Raw genomic sequence first — 22,532 nt, 5'->3', positions numbered from 1 at the left:
CGTCCTTGACAACGACTTCACCAGTTCCTCCCAAGGAGTCGCTACTGTGAAGTCCAGTGTGGTTGAAAGCCATAAAAAAGGGCCAGTGGCCGAAGAGACTGATGACGACAATGATGAAGATAGAACGATGCATGCAAACTCCGGGTTTCGCGACGAGGAATCAAGAGATGGTCATCTGTCTACTGAGCGGACTACTACCAAGGGGAACCTTGCTAGAGACTCCGATGATATTGACATGGCGGACACGAATGGCGACGACACCTTCGACTTTGCATCGACACTAGAAGAGTCGTTTCTATAAGCTCGGTATCTAGAAATAACGATGAGCTGCAGGCTTGAAATGTATTGATATATGGGCTATGATTTAAGTGTCATTTGAGATGTGTAAAAGGTGTTCATGTTTTGTACTCTACAGGTTTTCTCTACTCGCAAAAAGTAGCCGCAGTGGTGTTCGGAAGTATATAGCACGACAATGAATACGACTGCTGTCTAATAAGACTGTTTTTGTGCAATAGCTCATCATTAGGGAGTACTATTTGACATTGTAGCGATGTGCGCGCGCTGGCGTGGTGTGCACGAAAGTCCTGAGTCTGAGGAATGGTTTTTTCGGGATGGAGATTGATATCAGTTGGCTAGCCCTACAGCTGTAGGAACTTCCAAAGAGCCTCGCCGCTCATGTAGTCGTGGTGAACGATAGATACTAAATAGTAGTTCTGGCGAATAGATCGTAAAAGATTCGAGGTCGCAGACTTCTTCGGGTAGATGAATTCCCACTCGGACCAGATTCCGAATGCTTCCTCCTACACAGGTCAGTAAATCCAACAGAAACAATCATACCATCCAGGCCTTGAAAGACTGCTCCTCGATAATTGTTGGCTGTACAACTTCACGATTTGGGAATACACCCCAGGTGACGGCATTGACGTCATTGAGACTCATATTTGAGAAGAAGTCACCCTTGTCATTGCCAGCATAGTAGGAAATAATGTCGCTAGTCGAGTCCTGCAGCTTCTTCTTCAAAATAGCCCACTTCTCTCCAGAGATAAAGAACTCAATCATGGCCTTCTGAAACACGTAGCCGTTGCTAGGACCCCAGCCAAATACCTTGTCGTCTGATCGTGCGCCCGACACAGCGGGCTGAGAAGCTACAGTCCAGAGTCCTTCCGTGTTTAGCGAAATCAGATCTTCACGAATGAGATCTGTTTCGGGGTTCAGACCTGACTGCTCAGACCAAGGGAGAACTGGGAGGTCGCCCGTAAGGTAACGAATAAATAGTGACGAGATGTCGGCAGCAGACTCGGGGCTTCCCCAGAGCTCGAGTGCCTTAGAGGCCGGGACGTGCAAGGTCGGGCCGTAGCCGTCGATTTCGCCATAGGCGGGCGAGCGGGGGTCACCCCATCGACCGTTCGGAAAATCGTCCCATGTGGCCTCGGGACTGAGAAGCTGTTTGGTCGGGTCACTGACAACGACAGTGGCTGCCTTGTCGGTGAGGTCAAGGGAGCCGACGTGGTCAGCAACCTTCGAGATATCCTCGGCCGACTCAATCGACACAGTAGGAGCAGCAAGCACTGAGACCGGGGCTGTGGTGGGGGAAACCGCTAGAGTGAACGCTCTGTCAGCGGTGGCAGTGGCAGCGGCGTCGTCGATAGTCGCCTTTAGCGGGGTCTTGATGATAGGCGACTGCTCAATGATGAGCGCAACGGACTTCTCAAGATTGAGCGTGTAGAAGTGAAAGCCCTTGACGCGACGGTCAGTTTCACGGTGGATGCGGTCGATCATTTCCGTGAGAACGGACACACCAACCTGCTTGACCTGCTCGTCATCAGCATAGGGGACGGCGTTGATGCGCTCAAGTAGGTCATCCGGTATGTGTGCATTTGAGAGCTTGGCTGTACGAATAAAACTCTGGTACGTGCTGATCGGAAGCAGACCCGGAATGATGGGGATGGTGCGGAACACACCAGACGAATGCTCGCGGAGCAATTTTTCAAAAGCGACAAACTTGCTGGTGTCATAGAAGAGTTGAGTCATGATAAAGTCGGCGCCAGCGGAAGTTTTGTCAACTAGGTACGGCAGATCGACCACAGGATCCTGAAGCTCCGGATTCTGGCCATCGGCATAGCCCTCAGGGTATGAGGCAACACCAATGCAAAAGTAGTCGCCGTACTCGCGGCGGATATGCCTAACAAGGTCCACAGCATGGCAGAATTGGCTCGACTCATCGGGTGTCCAGTACTCGGTGCCACGGGGGGGATCGCCGCGGAGGGCAAGGATGTTGCGGATGCCAGCCTTCTTGGCGCCCGCGAGAACCGAGTCGATCAGCGAGCGGTCCATGTTAGTGCATGTCAGATGCAGACAGGTAGTCAGTCCGAGCTCGGATGTACACAATGTGGCCAGGTCTAACGACTTGGTAGAGGTAGAACCGCCAGCACCGAAGGTGATGTTGACAAACAACGGCTTCAGCTGCGCCATGCGCTGGAGACGGGCGCGCAGATTTTGCATGCCCTGCAAGTTAGCACGAGCTACCGTGACCCCAGACAGATCGACAGCGACGCAATTGACTTACCGCCTCGGTCTTTGGGGGGAAGAACTCGAACGAGAAATAAGTCTCGTCAGGCCCGAGCTGGGCGATCTTGTCCGAAATCTTGGCCATAGTAGCGACTGCAACTTGGGCGTCTGTCAGCCCTGTTAACAATTGTTTGTGTGCGGCCGAGCGATCTACAGCCTGGTGCGATCCTCGCTGTGCTGAGCCTGGCGTCCGCTTGGTAGAGATGCGGAGCTGGTTCGAGTTCGCTAAGGGAAAAAAGTGGAAAATGATTTAGTTTTACGGTACCGGCGGTCAGTCTATCGCCGCGCGATAGACTCGAAGCTAAAATTTGCTGGGCAGGGTCTACGGCTCGCCAACCGGCATCGCAGCCAGACGTACAGCGGTAGCCGGCTGCCAGACTGACGCGGTGGCCGTGCTGTGGGCGAAGTCACCGGGCGGACATGGGCAGACAGGGGACTCGGGTCGGGGTGGCTTGCGTGGGTCGGCCATGACGCCTTCGGGTCAAAGTGAGTCGCACCCGGTCGGGCCGCTGTGGCCTTGGGTCATATAGCCAGCAACACCGAGTCGTAGCTAGGACAGCTCGTGTGCATGATTACGGCTCTGGTCTACATAGGCGCACAGGATCGCGGAGTGCAGAGGCTGAGCGGCTGACGACCGTAGCACGGCCGGGCGAACACAGCTCGGAGCGGTTAGGCTCAGATGTCGACATCAGCGCAGCTGTGCCGGAGAGTCCTTCTCGCGTAGTAATATGTCGGATCGGCGATGCCGGCGGCCTGTCTTTGGCGATTAGACGTGTGTTGGCTCACCAGCACGTCTTAGTCGACCATATACGCCGTCTGTTATATACAGGCTGCCAAATAGTCGCCATCACGACAGCGCTGTCGACCGCATCAACAGTTTCTACAGCGATGCCTCCATCATTCGATGGCTGCCATCATTCGATGGCTGCAACGAGCACCCACAAGACTCAGACATGCCTGCTCGCTTCAATGCCTCCCGTTTCCGGATGGCTGCAGTTTACCAGAGGAATCCTCTTCGTCTCTTACCAGGTCGCCAGCGAACCGACCACAGCTCGGAAGCAACCTGGAGGGGGTGATCTACAATGTTTCGTGACCCAGGTCATCACACTGTAATGGGTCAAGCACGACAAAGTCGGCGGCCTGTAATGCGATGGTTTTAAGGACGTCTTGATCTGGACGCGACTGAGCTTGATAGACCCCATATGAACGCTGATGCGCATAGGCTATCCTTAAATAGAGGCAAAAAGCCTCGATGTCGGCCGTGCTTCTACTGTGTAGAAGGTTGAGAAAAAAAAAAGAATTTGCAGAAGGCGAGGAGGCTTAAGTAGTCAGCCCGGCAGTCAAGCTCCTAACAGGATTTTCCGTTTTGGAGGCAACCGCCGCTAGAAAGATCCCCAAGAATTTTTTGGTCAGGGCCAGTAGGACCACAGAGATTACGACCGGCGCAGAGGCCAGCAGAGAGTGATCGCACAGCGGCAAGGGCCAAGATAGAACAAAGCAGCAATCCGCATAGTTACGGCGGAGCAGACCTAGGGCGGACGATCCGGCCCAACCATCAACAGGACCGGAGGGCTCGACGAGCTCGCGGGCGGCAATTGACCAGTGCCGTCGCGAGACCGGCAGCAGTGCGGTGCGCAAACCGCAGAGCAGTGCGTGACGAAGGCGGGACCGACAAGCACGGATCGCAGGATGACAGAGACCGGCGAACGCAGCGGCGGCCAGGTCAAGCGGGCTTCGGGCGAGGTCGAGCAAACGCCGTTTGTGATCGACGCCGAGTCGCACACGCTGCAGTACGATTGGACGCTGTGGTTCCTGCACCGGCCGCCGGGCACACGCATCACGGACTATGAGCAGGCCACCAAGGCCGTCAAGACGTTCTCAACCGCGCAGGAGTTTTGGGAGCTGTATTCGTACCTGGTGCGGCCGAGCGAGCTCCCGTACACTTCTGAGTACCACGTCTTCAAGCGCGGCGTGCGGCCGATCTGGGAGGACCCGACAAACATCAACGGCGGCAAGTGGATCTTCCGACTGAAGAAAGCGTACAGCTCCCAGGCGTGGGAGGCCATCCTGATTGCGCTCGTCGGTGGCGGCGAGGGCGACTTTGGAGGTGAGCCTCTGGGCGATGAGGTTGTGGGCGCCGTGATCAGTGTGCGTCGCGGCAACGACGACATCATCTCAGTGTGGAACAAGTCGGGCTCGAACGGCAGCGTCAACCTAAAGATCCGCGACGCAATCCGGCGGGTGATTGGCCTGCCGCAGTTTGTGGCGGTCGAATACAAGATCCACTCGGAGAGCATGCGTGAGGGCGCCGAGAAGATGGCTACGGTGACCACCGGCCGGCCGGGCACTGCCGGCTCTGGCGGCCATGGTCCGGGAACGCCCTACAGTGACCATCACGGCCACCACCACGGGTTCTCGGGCTACGGCTCGGCGCGGTCACGCCGCGGCGACGGCCGTGGCGGCCACTCGCACTACCATTCGCCCCAGAACCAGAACTTCCACTACGGCCACCAGGGGAGCCCGGGTGCCAACGGCGGCCCCGGTGGTTTTCATGGCCACGGCCATGGGAAGCATGGAGACGCCGACGACAAGGATAATGCCGAGGACGGCGCGCATGCGCACACGCCAGGCCCGCACGCCCACGGCACGCCCACGGGCAAGTACAGAAACCGCAACTTCCCCGGCGGGTTTCGCCGGTTTGAAAACGACGACGTTGGCGACGGACGCAAGTAGTCTACTCGCCGACATGGGACTTGTATAATATTTTTTGTTATATCTACGTTGTACATACTGGTGCGTTGCAAAGCGCTCACTCGGGGTAATATAGTGTCTTGACGAACAAAATGTGGTGCGGCGGCCGAGGCTGCGAGGCGGGCGATGCGGCGGTGCAGAGATTCGTCTGCGGCGGTGTGCGACGCGGAGGCGACGCGTGGGCGACGCGGGCGGTGCGCGCGGCGCAGGCGGCGCAGGCAGAGCAAGTGCGAGCCGAACACACGCACGTGACTTTTTTGCAGCCACCTCGCTGCCGTCCGCGCCAGCACTCACCATGGCTCACATCCGCGATCGACCCGTCAGCCTGGGCAACCCGGTGGTGATCTTTTTCCAGACCATCGGGGATGCTGTCTCACGATACCTCGTTGGCAGCCGGCTGTGCTCCGAGGCAGCCGGCGGCCGCGCGCCAACCCAGTCGCGGTTTCGATCGATACTGTTCACAATAGTGTTCCATGGCTACAAGTCGTGGAAACGCATCCTGCGGCTGCTGTTCGGCGTGACTACAATCGACAGACTGGCGCGGATAGGCTTCCTCGCGGAGCTACGCAACAGTCGCACCGAGACGATCGAGGTGTTGATGGTGCGGCGCGCGCAATGGCTGATCGGTAAGTGCGTGGAGCGCGGGCGTTGACGCGACAGACTGCGAACTGATCCTGTCGCGGGAGCTAGCACCTGAGCGGCGGCAGATCGAAGCATTCGGGTCGGGCGGCGACGCGTCGACGACCGGCAGCGGCGACGAGGCCGACGAGTACAAAACCGAGGCGCAGGCTATCGCCAAGCAGATCTGCCGCAAGAAGCAAATCAGTCTGGTCGGCGACATCAGCTTCGCATATCTGTTCCTCACAAAGACAGTGATGCGCATTCTGTACGTCGAGCGGGTGCTGTACGAGACGGTCAAGCTGAGCGAGAAGGAGGTGAAGTGGAACGACGAGGTTGAGCGGATCCTGGTCGAGACGTACGACTGCGTGCAGGCGCGCGCAACGGAGCTGCGCATGCCGCTGCCGGCGGCCAAGCCGGAGCTGGACTACCGTGGCGGGCGCAACTGGGTTGCTCTGGGCTTCCAGGGCGCCAACCCGGCAGACGACTTCCGGGGCTCAGGTCTCCTGGGCATGATTGCGTTCCGGTACTTGTGCACCAAGTACACGACCAGGAGCGTGCAGATCATGTACGAGTCGCACTCGGCCGAGGATGTGGTGGACATGGTATCCACGCCTTGGTACTCGGCCGCGCTGGCCTCGATCCACATCACGGTCATGCTCACGCGGCTGATCACGGCTGGGCAGCTGCGGATGTGGATGCTGCTCTGCCTGGACGACGACGTACGCGAGCAGGACATGTGGGACCTCGTGCTGGCGCTGCACGCGCACCTACTGAGCCGGTTCCACACATTTTGGATGGCCCAGGTCAAGGACGGCAAGGTGCGATCGGTGATGGACTTTGAGACGTGCTTTGAGGCCTATGCGACCACCGTCCCGGGCGACCTCGCCCAGTTTCCGAGCATGTACGCGTTGTTCCGGCAAGGTCACGGTATCGACCACCTGTGCGGCAGCCTGGGCCACTCGGTGTGGCAGATCGACGCGTATTTCGAGATCAACGCACTGCCGTTCCAGCGTGCGCGCGCGCAGCCGCCGACGAAGGTGGCGGCGCCAGCAGAGGCTGCGTCGTCTGGGCCAGGCGAGGCCATCGAGCTCACCGACATCAAAAAGAAGGAGTAATGTACATTTTGATTGACTAGCTGCGTCCGAGCGGCTGTAGTGCAGCCAGCAGATGCCTTGCGGCATTTGCGCCGGCCGCTCTGGCGTACCGACAGCCCGCGGCGTGTGTCGGCAATTCGGCATCTGTCGGCCTCGTAAGCCAACTGCAAGTCTAGTGCCAGTTCCCACTGTCGTCATCGGGCAGTAGTTGGCGCGGGTCCTCTACGGGACCGGGCACGCGCTAAGACCGGGTCCTAGCAGCCTACGGCTCGGCAGGTCGGAGACTTGGCGGTCGGCCGGGCTTTGTGGGAAATGCGCTAGCTGCGCAAGCCAGGGGCTGGATGGACGGACGAGCGGCGGGATCTGGTCGCATACGGCGCTAAGCTGCACAGACCGTGGCGGTTGTGGCGCGGGCCGCGCCGCGGGTGGTTCGAGCTGTGCCGCGCGGTCAGCCGCACCGCCCGCTTGCGCCCCAAAGCACCCGCGGCTGCGTGGCTTGTCGACACAGCTTTCTCGGCAGATAAGCGTCGCCGGTACTGGGGGGTCTAAGCGTGTACCAGCTGCGACGAATTGCGAACAAGCGGACCTTGCGACCGAGATGACCGACTCTGCGCAGCCAGACACGTCTGCGACTTCAGCCGAGCCAGTGGCCGCGTCAGTGAACGCGCAGATGACCGAGCCGACGGGCCAGCCAGTGACTGAGCCGGTTGCCCAGGCGCGTGTACAGCCCGCCGTCCAGACGCACATTTCGACCACGCGGCCGCTCGGTAGGTAACAGCGCGGGCGCGCTGACTCAGGTCTCTGCGAGCGGTATCATTCGATCAGGTCCAAGATCAAGTTCTATTCGAATGTTATCGTCGCTGGCGAGTATGAGCCGATGCCATCCGTGGACGACATCGTGGGCGCGCTGCCGGCGGTGCTGGCCACGCAGCCGATGCTACGGTCGCTCGTGCGGGCACCGTCGTCGACGGATCTCAAGGATCGGGGCGAGTTGACGGTTATGGACGAGGTCGACGTCGGCAAGCTGGTCGAGACCGTTGCCGACAGCACCGAGTTAAACCTGGCCACAGTCATCCGGAACGTACACGACCGGCACTTTGACTACGCGGACCGCACGGTACCGCCGTGGCGCGTGCTACTGTGGCGGTCGTACGTGATGATGGTCTACGACCATTGCTGTCTGGACGGCCTCTCGGGCGGCATGTTCCACCAGGCGCTCGCGCTGGCGCTGGACCAACCGGCTGCGAGGCCGGAGGGCACGGTCGCGCGGTTTGCGCCGACGGCGCCGGTGCTGCCCATGGACGCCGTCGTGGACATGAACCCTGGCGTTGTGTTTGCGTTGAAGGCGGTTGCCAAGGAGTTTCTGCCGTTCATGAAGCCGCGGATCCGCAAGAAGCCGGTCGGTGAGGCGTGCGTTTTTCCGCCGCTGCCTGGCTCGTACAGCGTGCTAACAGTCCCGGCGGCCGGGGCCGCGCGGCTCGTCGAGGACGCGCGCGCACACGACACGACCGTGACGGCTGTTGTGCACACGCTCGGCATGGTTGCGCTCTCGCGTGCGTACCCTGACAACGGCGGGTTCGCTAGCGCGGTGCCCGTCAACGCGCGGCGGTACGCGCCCGCGTACAAGGATGTGATGGCGAGCTTCGCGGTGCAGCATTCGGGCTCGTACCCGGTCCAGCCTGAGTTCTCGTGGGACGCGGCGGCCGCGTATCGGCGCGAGATGGTCGCCGGGCTGCCGCAGGCACCGCTGGCGGTCGGCGCGTTGCGATTCCTGTTCTCGCGCGAGGAGAAGTGGATGCTCGGCAAGGTCGGGTCCAAGCGCGACTGTGACTTTGAGCTGAGCAACCTAGGCCAGTTCGTGATCGCGGGAACACGCCATGCGGTGCGTTCGCTCGTGTTCTCGCAGGCCACGGGCGTGTCTAACCCGGCGGTCAAGCTGATGACGGCAGCTGTCGCCGGCGGCCCGCTGACGGTGGTCGTGCAGATCATGGGCGACGTCGGCGCCGGCGAGCGCGACACGATGGTCGCGTGCCTCGAGGCGGCGCTGGCCGAGCTCAGCCAGTCGGCCGTCGCGGTCGTGCGTGGCGACTAGCCGGCGGCCGAATCGAAAGCGGCCGGTCCCAGGCACCGGTGGCCTTAAAGAGCACGCGGGCCCGCGGAACGCGACACCGTATATACTTAGCACAATGCCTCTCCCGATTGCCTTGGCGATCCCCTTTGTGGTGCCGCTGGTGCTGGCGACCGTGACCGGCGTCGCCGTGCACTCGCACAACAAGGTCGCGGACGCACCGGCGCCTGTCGTGCGCGAGCTGCCGGCGGCCGGGCTGACCAAGCTCACGGTGCGGCCGCAGTACCGGACCCACGAGAAGGTCCTGAACGTGTACAACCGGGCGGGCGACCTGTTGTACCGGCTGGTGCAGCACACGGCCGAGCCGTCGACGCGACCGCGCACGCTTGTAAACCAGGAGGTGCCGGCGGGCGCCGTGGCCGCGCCCCACGGCCAGACATACTCGATCATCGAGTGTCTGACGGGCAACACGATCGGTAGCATCCATGTGGGCGGCACCAAAAGTGAGATTCTGTTTCGGTACGGCCAGAACGGCGGACACACGGTCGTGCGCCACGTCGTCGAGAACGACGACTCGTACCGCGTCTTTATCCTGCCCGCGGGCGAGGTCATGCAGTGGACCGGCCGCGAGCGGTTTCTGGAGCGCGTGGTCTACGACGGCGGCCGCGGGCCGACGCAGGCCGAGATCCGCGAGCGTGTGGCCGTGGCCAAGCGCACGAGTACGCGTGTGTGGGAGCTCAAGTACGACGCCCACAAGATCTCGGCCGAGGTGGTGGTGGCGTCAGCGGTCGTCAGTATTCTGGACCAGTGGTCGACCGTATGGGGCGTCGGCGGCGTTTTCTTCAACAAGCCGAGCAAGCCGGTGGTGCACTTTGCGACCTGAAGGCGCGGGCCCGAGGGCCGTGTATATAGAGCAGCCCGTCTTCCTCGACGGGCTGGTTATTTATTTGCTAGCTAATGAATGTTTATCATTCGATGGGACGGACAGCCGCGCTAGACGCACGAGCCACCGCTTGCACAGGGCGGGAAGGTCCGTCGGGCGAAGGCACAGGATGGCAGCGTGTGTCAGGCCAGGAAAGGAAGGGGAGTAGGATGAGGGCCGGGCACCGCTGACAGCCGCCGGCGGCAGCACAGCATGCCCGCGTCGCCCATCGCACGCTTGGTATGAAGAATATATTATCCGACCACACGGATCTACAACACAAGCTATCCCGTGAACTAACTATCCCAAAAACAAAGGCAATCCCAAGGAAAAATGTGTCTGCAGCTGCGGACAGCCTGATCAGTGACAGGCTCAGTGGTACTGTCGGCGCAAGGCATAAGAAGGGAACATGCTGGCAGGCGCGAGCACGGGCACGCGTAGACATCAACTCGTTTTGTTCGTTTTGCGTTTTGCGAAAGAGGAGGCAGGGCCAGCTAGCGCGTGGGGGTTCGGCCGCCAGCGGTGCGGTCGTGGTCGTTGTGGACCAGGTTTGTGATGCGCACGGGCAGACGAGCGTACGGGTCCGGGGCCGGCGATGAGCGCGACGAGTGGCGGTGGTGAGCCGGCGGCGGGTGGGGTGACGAGCGCGACGAGTGCGGAGGCCGGGCTGCGGCGGCGTGGGCCGACGAGTGCTTTGGACTGTGGGCGTGGCGCAGGGTAGGCGCAGCAGTCGGGGAGGCTGAGGCGCGGGCATGCGAGTCGACGTTACTGTGGCGGTGGTGGCTGGTGACCGGGCTTGTGCTCTGGTGGCTGAGCGCTCTGACCGGGGCGACTGCGTACGGTGTGTGCAGGCCGTGGGCGGGCGATTGAACCGGCGGTAAGGTCGAGGGGTGACCGGCAATGTGGCTGGGGTGGCCCAATTGGGCGAGTGACGCGTGCGGGATGTGCTGAGACCGCGACGCGTGTGGCGCGACATGGCCGGGCATGTGACCCAGTGGCGCAGTTGACCCGGCCACCATTGACGGGATGTGGCCGGGAAGCATCGGCGTCGGCGCTGCGAGCAGGGCCGAGCCCGGACCAAGACTCGGGCCAGCGCGATGCGCAGGCGCCGGCGAGCCGCGCGTAGACGCGCGCGACGGGCCGGCGGCAGCTGGCGCGCGCAGCGCAGCCAGAACGAGCCGGTCCGGATCGGTCTCGACGTCATCTTCCGGGTCGCTGTCCTTGTCGTCGGCGTCGTCAGCGCCCGGCACGGGCGGATTCTTGGACGATAGCCGGCGGCGGTTGCGCTGGATGCCGCCGCGGATCCAGAGGCCCTTCTTCTTGAGCGCGATGGAGATCGGCGTCATGGGCAGCATACTCGGGAAGTCCTTGGCCGCGTAGACGCGGAATATGTCGCTCATGAGGTAGCCCATGGTGCCCATGGTGCGGATCTGGCCGCGGATGGGGTTCGTTTGGTCGATCCACGCCCACTGGAACTTGAGCCGGTACTGGCCCGCAGTTGACAGCGAGAGGTCCGGGAAGCAGAAGTAGCAGGCCTCACCCTTGTAGCCCGGAATGGCCAGGTCCGAGTACTGGGCGTTCCCCACCATGTTGCCGCGGATGAGCACGCGGCCGCCGTGGAACGAGCGGCCAAGGTAGATGGACTCCCACGGTGCCTGCGACGGCGTGTAGAGGAAGCACAGGACTACCCAGGAGTACTGCTTCATGTAGTCCAGGTCGAGCCGGCCGGTCTGCTTGTTGACGATCTCCAGCTTGAGCACCGGCGGTGGGTCCAGGCAGCGGCGGTCGCGGTCTGCGTTGCCGCACGAGCGCGCGCGGATGGGCTGCTGGACAATGGAAAACTTGGCTTCGTAGTTGCTGCGGTCAGCGGCGCGACGCGCGCACGTACTCAAAGTCGGCCGGGCCGTCGGCGCTCTGAGGCGCCGGCGGATATTGGTCGGGCATGGCGGCCGTGGCGGCGGCAGGGGCACGCGGTCACGGCGGCGGCGCGGGCGGCGGGCGCAGCGGGCGACGCGTCGGACCAGGCCGGGCGGGCAGGTCGCGGCGGTCGCGGCCGGGAGCCGGGGGGGCAGCCAGGGACCGGGCTACCAGGGCCCTGGGCGGGACGTGGCCGGCCGCGGCCAGGGACGGGCGGGCGCGGTCCTGGCCGATGCTGGCGGCGGCCGTGGCGCGGCAGGCGGGCCGGCGCGCGGGGCCGGCGAGGGCGGGCGGCGGCCGGGGCCGCGAGACGGATGCGGCGCGGCGGCCGGGCGGACCGGGCGCGCGTCGATGCGTGCGGGAGCCGGCGCGCAGAGACGCCGGTGCCGAAAGCCGCGGGTGCCGACGGCCGGGGGCTCGCGTCGCGTTGGCCGCGGACGGAGGATGCGCGTGGACGCGCGAGAGCGCTGCTGGGCGCGGCGGCGATGCCAACGGCAGCTTGCTGCTGCGTACGGCGAGAGTGTGGCGGACCTGGCCGCGATGCTGCCGGCGCCGGTGAACTGCTCGTGAGAAACTCGTTCGGGGTGTCTGCGGGCTGTGAGGAGGTCGCGGAACGTCCAATTTTATGCGTCGCTGCCTCTGCCGGCAGCATAAACAAACTAAAAGCCTAGCAAACACTGGCCGAAGCTTCTGGCGAGGCACCTACTCGGATGGAATGGCGGCGTCAGAGGATGCGTTCAGCGACTTTGCCTAATCCTGCTCGCCGCAGGTGAGCTACAATCTGACTATGGCTGGTGCATGCCGTCCGGCGCCGCCGTTCTAGCCTTTGACGATTTACCGAGTGGGCATGGGCGCGGTGACCGGCGGGCCTAGTGGCCACTAGTAGGCGTTAAGCGAAGCCAGGACGCGCAGGCGGCTGTAGGCGGCCGTTGGCGTCGAAAGCCGGTGGCGCGCTGGACGACGGCGTGGCGACGACAGCGCGGCCGCGGACGGCGCTGGCGGGTGGGACGGTGCAGCGCGACGGGAGACCGAGCCACGGGCGGCACGGCGGGCACCGCCTGTCGCTCGCCGCAGGCGGTGGGTACGCGGCCGGCGGGCGGCGGCGGCAGCGCAGCAGCGCGGCAGCGTGGCAGCGTGGCAGCGTGGCAGCGTGGCGGCGCGCAGGCCGCAGGCCGCAGCGCGTAGCGGACGGCGGGCAAAGGCCGGTCCGCGCCAGACGGCAGCCGCCGCGCGCTGGGCAGTAGCCGACCGGGCGCCGTTGACGGCGGCCGTGGCGGTCTGGGTGGCCGCGGCCAACGGCCTCAGTTGCGCCGGCAATCACGCCGCGGATCGGCGGGCTCGGCTACGTCGGGCGGCCGTGGCCTACCCCGGCGGCTGGGCGGGTGGGTGCTGCAGCCAGCGGCAGGACCGACGGCGGCCGCCGCGCAGCCGCCGGCGCCACTGTAGGCGGCCGCGCCGGCAGTTCCGGGTCCCAGATCGCCGACGGCGCCGCTGCGGGAGACGATGCAGCTGGCGTCAGACGCGCAGAAAGAGCGCGGCAGGCCGCAGCTCGAGGCGCCGGCTCAAACCGGACGGCACAAGCCGGCGCGGGCGGACGTCGGCCGGACGCGGGCGCCGGCAGGCTGGGTTTCGGTCGACGCGGTGTGCAGACGTGACTGCTGCGGCGTGACTGCTCCTGGCAGCCGCCGGGCCGACATCCAAAGGCTTGGTACCGGCGGGTAGCGTGTGCACCGCGTGGTGCCGCGTGGTGCCGCGTGGTAGCGCGTGGTACCTCTCCGTACCGAGTACCAACCGCTAGTTGCCAGCTTCAGCCGCCATAGCAACTCCGAGGGCAGCCGTCGGTCCAGCGGCGGGGCCGTGCTGACATAGCGCCGGATCCGACGTGGGCGTGACCTGCGGGGTACACGGCACGGCAACCTCCGCCGCGCGAGTGAGAGACGGTGCTGTGGCGGCGGGCCCGCCGGCTATGCCCGCAGGAACCCGCAGCCACCCCAACCGGCACTACTGCTACGACTGGCCAAAGCCACCGGCGGCGCGGCGGGGCCACGGATCGGTTGTGGGCCCAACGGCGCGGCCGGCGGCCGGCCGTTCGGGACCGCGAACACGGTACGCACGCGCGTTACTGGCGCCGCAGCAGGTGCGGCGCTAGCGCTAGGCCCAGGCCGGCACGCTGCGCCAGATACCCCTGCGCCGGTGGCGCGCCGCCAGGGACCGTCCGGCCGTGGCCTGGCGCCGGCGGACCGCGGGCTGGCGCCGGCCGGCGCACCGGGCGCGGGCACGCTTGGCGCGCGACCGTCACGCGGCCACCGGCGCCTCGCTCGGCTGCACTGGCAGAAGCCGGCTAGCCCTACACGTTAGCGGCGCTGGCAACGGCCGCACGGCGGGCCCGCGCGGCCAGGGTGTGACGGCGCCGCGGCACCAGACCTCGGTCGCGCGTGGCGGGCCCATGCAGGTCGCGTACGCGGGCGCTGCGGCCGCTAGTAAGGCTGCGCAGCGATCGGCGTCGGCGCGAACGCTGGGCTGCGGGCCAATAGAGCTTGGCGCGCCCGCGTACGCCGTCGCGCGGCGGCCGGCGGCGGTGTGCAGCGGCCTGCAGGCGGCGCGGCACAGCTTGCGCCGCACGGCATGACGCTTGGCGCTGCGCGCGGGTCCAAGGCAGCGGTACCCAGCCGTGCGCGCGGCGCCCGCAGCCGCCCTGCGGGCTCGCCCGCCGGCCACTGATAACTACGCGCCGGCGACAACGTGGCAGGCCGCGCGTCGCGGGCCGGCTGGTCGCCGCCGGGCACTGCACTGGCGCCACGGGCCAGCGGCGTTGACGCAGATTGCGGACGGCCTCTGCGCGGCGCAGCGCCTCGCTGTGGCGCATCATGCGGCGCAGCGCCCCTACTCGCACCGGTCGCGTCGCCGGCCTCGGCGCCAGCTCCTTTGGGTCTCCGATGGGCTCCAGCCCGCTTGATCAGCAGCCGCATCACAGCCGCTCGGTGGTGGTCGCACCAGTCCCGCTCAATCGGCCTGCAGCACACGCGCCGGCGGCGGTCTGGCCGTATGACCCCCTGTTAGCCATCACTGGCTGCCCGAGTTCCCGGTCGATCGCCGACGCTAGTCTAGCCGCGGCCGGTCGCGCGTGAGGGGAATGCATGGCGCGGTGCCCATCTACGGGCACCGCCCGCCGCGGCAATCCCGCCGGCATCTGCCACGGGATTTGACAAGAGCCCGATAGCGTGCGTCCGCCATCTGTGGCACCCAATCGTGTGTTGTTGATACGCCAAGCATGCACAAGGGTCCGCTGTCGGCTGCCGTCATGCTGAGGCTGGCGGCGGCCTGGACGCCGCCGGCTTTTAGATCTCATTCTGTTGACCCACGGGCCCGGACATGCCGTCGACGTTCGTCCGGCCGCCAAGCCCAGACTGCCAATTCGCTCGTGTCGTCTCGGTCCGCGTGCAGAGCCGGCCTGCATCCGGCCGCTGTGGCCACCGCCCGGTCGTACTTGGCTGCGTTGGGGCGCGCTCGGACGTAGGGCAGATGCCGGTCCGAGGACGCGCTCGTCGCAGGCAGCCGACAGTTGACCTCCGCCGTCGGCTTGCCGAGGTCTCAGGTGGGCGGTCCGCGTGACGTGAGGGCGCGGCGAGCGTACGGGCAGCAGCGGGGAGGCCGTCGGCTCCGTGCGCCGAATGCGGGGCTATGGGGTCTGCCGGGTGGGCCAGGCAGAGCCCGGACGGATGCCGGGACATCTTGCGGACATCAGCGCGCCGCATACTGTGCGGCTCGCCTGCTGACGTTGCGCCGGGAACGCACGTCCAGAACACGCGTCACCCAGCGCAACGGCGCCATGCCGCGATCGCAAGCATATCCCGACTGCCAGATCGTCTCTGCCTCACCGCCACACCGCGTCATAACGCCACAGGGGCTCGGCGCACTCCTGCGCCACGGTCGCCGGCCCGACCAAGCCACGGAGTTATCCCGTGGAGGTCCGTCCCGCGGACCGCGCCACGCGCCACACCACGCCGCACCGCGCCTCGCCGTGCGCCGCGTCGCGCCGCACCACGCCGCATTGCGCCTCGGCCCGCTCCTTGACTGCCACCGCCGCGGGGTACGGCCAGCCCCTGCAGTCGCCGGCGGACGTGGCGTGCACGGCTGTGCAACTCTGCTTGGTTGACCCCTCAGCGCGCTCCCGTGCGGCTCACGCCCTGCCCCCCTCCGCTCCGTCGGCGCGGAGTCGCGAGCACAGGATGTCGCTAGTCGTCGCCAGCTGTCGCGGGCGCCGCCATCCGGCTGATATAGCCGCCGCCGGGGCCCCTGCTCGCGTAGCAACTGCGACGGGCGGGGACAGGGGGACGGTCCACGTGACGTATGTGCGCATCTGTCGAGCTGCATGGTCATGGCGTGGCACACCTTTCGCGCCGCGTGGCAGCTGTGGCTGTAACCATCGCGCAGAGCATATTGTTTATATTTAGTCACTTTGGGAAGCTAAACCCCCTTGGCTGCAAACTCACCGTCCAAAATACGCCATTCTCGAGGTCGCGGTCACCCTTTTGGGCTGGTGCACTCTAAATTTATCATTTTTTCTTGGGCGACTCTCGCATTTCCGTCCGGTCAGGACGACTACCCCGACAACACGACCCGTTTTGGCACCTCACGGCGCAGACGGACCAGCACGCTCGTTAGAAAAACGCTCAGGCGTCAGCAGCGGTTGACTCTGCGGCTACCAGACTTCAGAGCGGGCCAGCAAGCAGCAATTCGGCAAGTCCGCCCGGGCAAGATGAAGATCCCAACCGCGGTTGTGGTCCTGGCACTGTGCGCGCTGCGCGTGGCCGGGGCTTCCAGCGCCGCGGCCGTGGCGGCAACGACGACTACGACGGGTGACGAGACCGGTCTCCCGACGTATCATATTTCATCGGCCACGGCGACGTCGACGTCGGCGACCTCCTCGTCGACCTCGACGACGTCGACGACCTCGTCCGCCTCGTCGGCCACCACAACCTCGTCTTCGGGACGGCGCGGCGGCTCTAGCGGCAGTGCCACTGTCTCGATCACGGCCACGAACTCTTACTCGGACGACGACACGGCCCTGCCGACCTACCGGCTGACGTCCTCGACTGTCTCATATCCCGCACCAACCATCCCCCCGACCAGCAACAACCCGTTCCTGCGCGAGAATGATGCGGTCAACGGCACAGTCTTCATTGCTGTCGGCGCCATTATCGGCGGCATTGCTGCCGTCGTCCTCGCGTGGCGGGCGTTCGTGGCGTACATGTTGCGCAAGTCCGTACACACGGCGGCCTACGGCTCGCTCGAGCCCAAGGTCCACCCGTCGCTGTCGCAGCCGCCGTCGCAGTTCTTTGGCGGCGGTGGAGCTGCTCGGCGCACTCCTTCGTCAATGTTCGGTCTCGGCGGCAACGCCAGCGGCAACGTATACGCTACTGGAGGAGCGGGCTCGACGCTCTCGCTCGACCAGTTGACGTCGAACGGCCGAACTGCATCTGCCGCGCGCCCGGCGGGTCCCGGCCACACCTACAACACGTCCATGTACTACTCACCGACAGCGGACGTCATGAACTCAACAGCCGCCGCCAACGCGCCGCGCAGCACGACATACCTGCCGGCAGGCTTCTACGGCGTCCAGAACGCAGCCACCTCGACGGCGGCTATCTCGACTTCGACTGGCAACCTCACGGCGCGATACTCGGCCGCGATCAGCGGCCAGCACTCTGCATCGCCGTCGCTCTCGGCGTCACGCGCGGCACTCAACGTGCCGCCGGCGCCGGGCTCGCGTGCTCCGAGCGCGTACCTCCAGGATCTGCTCGACAATGGCCACGGCGCTTAGTCGCGGCCCCAGGACGCTTGGCCGCGGCCTGCGCGGCCGTATTTTGATGTATCTACGCTCTCTACCCGCGCGTCCCTGCCGGATCTCACACAACGTGCATGTATTTCGTAATATTTTCCAGCAATGTCATTACATATCCTCGCATCTCGTGCCCGGGCCGCCCACTTAGAGCGACTCGAGCTGCTTGTTGATCTCCTCGAGCTCGCTCTTGGCCTCGGCATACTTGTCCGCGAGCTCCTCGTACTTCTTCTCCCACGAGTCGCGCTCGGTCTCGAGCGACGAGACCTTGCGCTCGTACTGCTCAGCCTTGACATCGGTCTGGCGCAGCTTCTCGGTGGTCTCGCGCAGGTTTTTGTCGGCCTCCTCCAGCTCCTCCTCCAGAGTCTGGATCTTGCGAGTCAGCGTCTCATTGGCGCTGCCGTGGGCGGCACCGTCCTCGGCAGCAGCCTTAGCATCGGCCAGCTGCTTCTCGAGCTTCTCGACCTGCTCCTCCAGGAGGGTGTTGCGGTGCGACAGCGACGTGATCTCCTGCTCCTTCGACAGCAGGTCCTGCTCCAGCGACTTCACGCGACCCAGGGCCTCGTCGGCCTTGTCCTGCGACGATTCCGCCTCAAGCCGGAGCGTGTTGATTCTCTGCACCGTCAGCCATGTTCTTGCGCCCTCCTGCCCGCTTTTTCCGCCGGGTCAATGTTCGACGACGAATATTGCGTTGCGGCCTGAACCGGCAAACCGCCGCGTCCCGCGACGCGCCCATCTCTACTCACCTCCTTGAGCTTATCCATCATAGACATCTTGAAGGCTTTTGATGATTGATTCCTTGCTACCGAATGATGCAGAAGCGACGATCGACAGACGAGCGACGTGTGTGTGGAAAATTCCTGGTACTTTAAAAGGTCGATTGGCCACAGGGATGTTTTGGACGCAGGGCGGATAGGGGCCATCACGTGTCGCGTTGCCACAGCAACGCCCCAGACCCAGTGGGCAGTGCATCTACCTGACACGATTCTGCGGCTGTGCCACAGACAGCTGTCCTTTTCGGGCGCGTGCAGAGATCAGGACGGACGTCTACGCGTCACTGCGCTTGGCCCCGGCTGTGCTGGCTACGCGCGACACCTGTAGGCGTTGCGACGCAGGCTGTGCGCTGGCCACGCGTCCTTTAAACTTGGCAGGCGGCTGATCTGGCTGAGGTAGATCGCTTCCGATCCGTCGGACGCCTACGTCGGCAATCGAGACACTGCATGGTAGGCCAAGAGAAGCCAATCAGCCTCCTGGCTGGCGTGATGGCGGCCAACATGCGGCGATCATATGGCAAGTGACAGATTTTGTCGGCCGTGGACCGCTAGTACGCGACCAAACATAAAGCGGGTCCAACCTGCTGAAGCGGCAGCCACGCTCTCAAAACTAAGACCGAGGCTGGCAGCAGCACACTACGAGCAGAAACGCAACGATATTGGCGTAAAAAGACTTCATTCACAGACGTCCTCATACATGTTATTCAAAAATGAGCAGAATGTGGAGTTGCAGGACTCAGCGGGCCGGCCACACGAGCACAACACAGAGTAGCGGTCGCCCGACTACACACAGACGCTAGCTTACTTGGAGAAGGTCCAGTTCTCCTCGGGGATTCTGCCACGGAGAACGGGAACCTCGGTACCGGGGATGTAGACATCCTCGAACAGGAGCTTGGGCGAAGCCTCCGGAGCAGCCGAAGCCTCAGCGGCAACGACCTCCTGGTCGACATAAGCACGAACCTCCTTGTCGATCTTCTTGAGCTCGTCCTCAGTGATGATGCCCCACGAGATCAGACGGTCCTTGTGGCCCGAAACGGGGTCCGACGACGAACGCATGCGCTGGATCTCCTCACGGGTACGGTAGGTGGTACCGGGGTCGGACATCGAGTGTCCACCATAACGGTAGGTGGCGTACTCCATGACGAGCGGGCCGCTGGCGATGGTGTAGGCCTTGCCAAACGCAGTAGCGAACTTGACAGCGAGGGCGTCCATACCGTTGACCTTAAGACCGGGGATGTACTGTCCACGCTGGTAGTACTCGGTAAGAGCAGACGAACGCGCCGCGGACGTGCCCATACCGTACTTGTTGTTCTCGCAAGCGAAGATGATGGGAAGCTTCCAGAGCTTGGCCATGTTGTAGGCCTCGAAGACCTGACCCTGGTTGGCAGCGCCGTCACCGTAAAGAGCCACGGTGGTGTGGGGCAGACCCTGGTAGTGCTTGGCGAAAGCCAGGCCAGCACCGACGGGCACCTGCGCACCGACGATACCGTTACCACCAAAAAAGTTGGGGGCGAACATGTGCATGGAGCCACCCTTGCCGAATGAAACACCATCACGACGGCCCATCAGCTCAGCCAAGATGGCCTTGACCGACGCACCACGCATGTAGGTGAAACCGTGGCACCGGTAGGCAGTGATAATCTGGTCATCCTTGGTGAACGCGTGCTCGATGCCGACCGCGATGGCCTCCTCACCGATCGAAAGATGGCTGTTGGGTTAGCTGGCCGCCGATTGCGGGTGGACCTACCAACTAGTCTGTTAGCATTGTTTCGTTTGCGTTCACTTACAATCCACGGATCTTCTTGGCCTTGTAGAGCGCGTCGGCAGCAGTCTCGAGACGACGGACGATGACCATGTCCTTGTACATCTGCACAAGGTCGTTCTTGGTCACAGTCATCTCGTACGACGGCACTTCCAGCTCGTAGAGCTTGAACGCCTCAGGGTCAAGCGCAATCGTGAACGGAGTGTCCGCGTCCTTCTCGTCAACACTGCCCTGGAGGTCCAGCGCGCTTTCGCACGCCGCAATTGCTGATGTCGCAATTGACCGTCGTGCGACTTACCTCAGGGACCGAGCCCACCAGGGACGCGTCGCTGGCGAACTTGCGCGCAGCAGTTCTCTTCAGACCCGGCGCGCCAGCGGCCTTGCGAATGTTCGAGAGGATGGACGATCTAAGCATCTTGGAGTAGTGGAGACAGTGACCAAGGAGTGTAGGGGGAAAAGAAGAAGAAAAAAAGAGGAAAACTTTGGAGAGACACCACCACGCCGGATACCAGACGCCGCTCGCTGAGTGTTTTTCGGGATTAGGGTTAGGGTGTATCTGTCCAACAGTTTTTGTGCGCCCAAGTGGACCTCGTCCGCGCGGGTCCGGACTGGGTCCCGTCCCTGGCGGACCTGCTCTCGATTATCGCACAGTAGTAGAGGCACCCCATCGCCAGGTTGGGGCGCTTGTTGGGCGGGTCCGGACCTGGGTCCCTCGGATAAACCCTTTAGGCTAGTAGGAACTGGCTCCCGAGCGGCAGCTATCCGAACGGATTAATACGGAACGTCACGTGAACGGTTATCCCAGGCTATCGGCGGCCTGCGGCACATAGTTATCCGTGCGGGATATCTACCCGTTGGCCCTTCTCGCACACATCGGTAGTCAACCACTGTGGATGCTCGGGTGTCCACCGCGTACCCGCGCGGCATGGTCTTTCGGCTCTCTTGCCGATCTGTCATGCCACGAGCCAAGACGTGTACGCGTGGGTGACAGCCGCTAAGCCCACGTCGGCAGAGAGGGTGTCTACATGTCCCGACGGATCAGTGTGCAAGAATGCGCGATTTGCCTACGCAGCGACGGACACTGGTGGTTGATCTTCGGCGTTGGTCACGTATAATCTCCGATGCTCATGAGATTGACTAATCGCTGTAGCCGGCAACACAGTGTCGTTCTTTGAAGCCATTATATATAACGCATGTGTACGGCAGGTTCCGTCAGAACCACTGGCAAAAATTAGGAGCGGGGAGCAGTATTTATAAACTTGCTAGCCCCAGGCATAGGCTCGCCAGGATAATATTTCTTGGTTACGTGTAGGGCTCATGTTTGTGACCACGACGGGTGTCAATTTCCCGCTCACTCGTTAGCGGACACGCTTTGCTGAAGTCTCTGAAGCAACATTGTCCCTAAGCCGGTCGCGAAGTCGCAACACCATTACGCCTGCTTCTCGGTTGTCATATGAGAGAGAGCATTCCAGGTCGACTCAAGGTCACAGAAAATGTCGGCTGTCTTCACTGGTAGTAGCGACCAGGGGTAAAAAGCAAGGAATTGACTTTTGACCACGCGACTTCCACGCACGCATCACAACTATACGTACTCGGTTGTGTCCCAAGGACAGATCGCAAAGTGTGGGTACTAAGCCGCACGGTAACATACCGGAGTCAAATATAGATTAGCGTTACATGCGGGAAGAACGTCTGAGCGTAAATGCATAGATCGGCCAGAGGTGACGCCACGGCTGTATGTTGGGCACGGACTCTAAGGAGGAGATGGCCACCTGTCAGAAAGAAGAGAACACGTTTGTTTGAACATATGACCTAGGGCTGAGGACAGCTGGCTATAGCGAGAGGTAACAGCTGCCAGCGCCCGGAGCGAAGGAGGACGAGGCGAGTCAAAACGCTGTATACAGTATTGCAGAGCTAGCGACGTAGCAATAGCACAGTAGCACTACGAGACTCACTAGCGCGACCGCACGCTCAGACTAGTAAGCGCTTAGAAGGGCCACCCAACAAAAGACCGCGCTGGCTTTAACTAGAGTGCTCACCAGTTTGCTGAGAGATCAGCGGCGCAGGCAGTTGCCTGGTTCGGGCCGGGGAGCAGCTCCAGCTGCGGCAGACCCAAGGCGTGGCCTTGAGTGGTTGCATCGCGACGAGAGCGCGCCGCTACTGATTTGCCCCCCACACCGCAACGGAGACCAGCGTGAATAGCGACGCATGAGG

At 63.3% G+C, this 22,532-nt stretch overlaps 9 protein-coding genes across 9 annotated transcripts; 5 read left to right on the top strand and 4 right to left on the bottom strand.

Moving 5' to 3' along the window:
- Positions 1 to 469: 469 nt before the first annotated feature.
- V1510DRAFT_276233 (methylenetetrahydrofolate reductase-domain-containing protein) lies at positions 470 to 2,836 on the bottom strand. Its single transcript, XM_066930610.1, has 3 exons — positions 2,567 to 2,836; positions 838 to 2,505; positions 470 to 800 (listed from the first exon to the last, which is right to left on the bottom strand). Exons 1-3 carry the CDS (start codon positions 2,651 to 2,653, stop codon positions 639 to 641), a joined length of 1,917 nt encoding a protein of 638 aa, XP_066791061.1. The 5' UTR covers positions 2,654 to 2,836; the 3' UTR covers positions 470 to 638.
- Positions 2,837 to 4,323: 1,487 nt separating this feature from the next.
- Positions 4,324 to 4,872, top strand: V1510DRAFT_348526 (translation initiation factor 4E; the record flags this gene model as incomplete). Its single annotated transcript, XM_066930840.1, has 1 exon — positions 4,324 to 4,872. A coding segment is annotated over one exon (549 nt), but the record flags the coding sequence as incomplete, so codon positions are not given.
- A 742-nt stretch (positions 4,873 to 5,614) lies between these two features.
- V1510DRAFT_401368 (ELMO/CED-12 family-domain-containing protein) lies at positions 5,615 to 7,055 on the top strand (the record flags this gene model as incomplete). Its single annotated transcript, XM_066932022.1, has 2 exons — positions 5,615 to 5,945; positions 5,980 to 7,055. 2 exons carry the CDS (start codon positions 5,615 to 5,617, stop codon positions 7,053 to 7,055), a joined length of 1,407 nt encoding a protein of 468 aa, XP_066791059.1.
- Positions 7,056 to 7,632: 577 nt separating this feature from the next.
- Positions 7,633 to 9,126, top strand: V1510DRAFT_401367 (alcohol acetyltransferase; the record flags this gene model as incomplete). Its single annotated transcript, XM_066932021.1, has 2 exons — positions 7,633 to 7,801; positions 7,832 to 9,126. 2 exons carry the CDS (start codon positions 7,633 to 7,635, stop codon positions 9,124 to 9,126), a joined length of 1,464 nt encoding a protein of 487 aa, XP_066791058.1.
- A 339-nt stretch (positions 9,127 to 9,465) lies between these two features.
- On the top strand, positions 9,466 to 10,032 carry V1510DRAFT_411765 (uncharacterized protein). The gene has a single exon (XM_066932961.1). It carries the CDS (start codon positions 9,713 to 9,715, stop codon positions 9,983 to 9,985), a length of 273 nt encoding a protein of 90 aa, XP_066791057.1. The 5' UTR covers positions 9,466 to 9,712; the 3' UTR covers positions 9,986 to 10,032.
- A 19-nt stretch (positions 10,033 to 10,051) lies between these two features.
- On the bottom strand, positions 10,052 to 12,274 carry V1510DRAFT_411759 (velvet factor-domain-containing protein). The gene is made up of 2 exons (XM_066932960.1): positions 11,913 to 12,274; positions 10,052 to 11,881 (listed from the first exon to the last, which is right to left on the bottom strand). The coding sequence occupies exons 1-2, from the start codon at positions 11,966 to 11,968 to the stop codon at positions 10,519 to 10,521; spliced, it is 1,419 nt and encodes a 472-aa protein (XP_066791056.1). The 5' UTR covers positions 11,969 to 12,274; the 3' UTR covers positions 10,052 to 10,518.
- Positions 12,275 to 16,511: 4,237 nt separating this feature from the next.
- Positions 16,512 to 18,086, top strand: V1510DRAFT_275298 (uncharacterized protein). Its single transcript, XM_066930609.1, has one exon. The coding sequence runs from the start codon at positions 16,701 to 16,703 to the stop codon at positions 17,763 to 17,765; it is 1,065 nt and encodes a 354-aa protein (XP_066791055.1). The 5' UTR covers positions 16,512 to 16,700; the 3' UTR covers positions 17,766 to 18,086.
- On the bottom strand, positions 17,849 to 18,685 carry V1510DRAFT_411753 (tropomyosin). The gene is made up of 2 exons (XM_066932959.1): positions 18,530 to 18,685; positions 17,849 to 18,398 (listed from the first exon to the last, which is right to left on the bottom strand). The coding sequence occupies exons 1-2, from the start codon at positions 18,554 to 18,556 to the stop codon at positions 17,931 to 17,933; spliced, it is 495 nt and encodes a 164-aa protein (XP_066791054.1). The 5' UTR covers positions 18,557 to 18,685; the 3' UTR covers positions 17,849 to 17,930.
- A 530-nt stretch (positions 18,686 to 19,215) lies between these two features.
- Positions 19,216 to 20,767, bottom strand: V1510DRAFT_411750 (dehydrogenase E1 component-domain-containing protein). Its single transcript, XM_066932958.1, has 4 exons — positions 20,617 to 20,767; positions 20,344 to 20,531; positions 20,304 to 20,306; positions 19,216 to 20,264 (listed from the first exon to the last, which is right to left on the bottom strand). Exons 1-4 carry the CDS (start codon positions 20,731 to 20,733, stop codon positions 19,358 to 19,360), a joined length of 1,215 nt encoding a protein of 404 aa, XP_066791053.1. The 5' UTR covers positions 20,734 to 20,767; the 3' UTR covers positions 19,216 to 19,357.
- Positions 20,768 to 22,532: the final 1,765 nt, after the last annotated feature.

The sequence above is a fragment of the Dipodascopsis tothii genome (assembly GCF_038497935.1).
Source record: "Dipodascopsis tothii strain CBS 759.85 unplaced genomic scaffold V1510scaffold_4, whole genome shotgun sequence".
NCBI lineage: Eukaryota > Fungi > Ascomycota > Lipomycetes > Lipomycetales > Lipomycetaceae > Neoaidaea > Neoaidaea tothii.
Note: the sequence above shows the minus strand (reverse complement) of the source record. Positions and strands in the feature narration are given on the sequence as shown.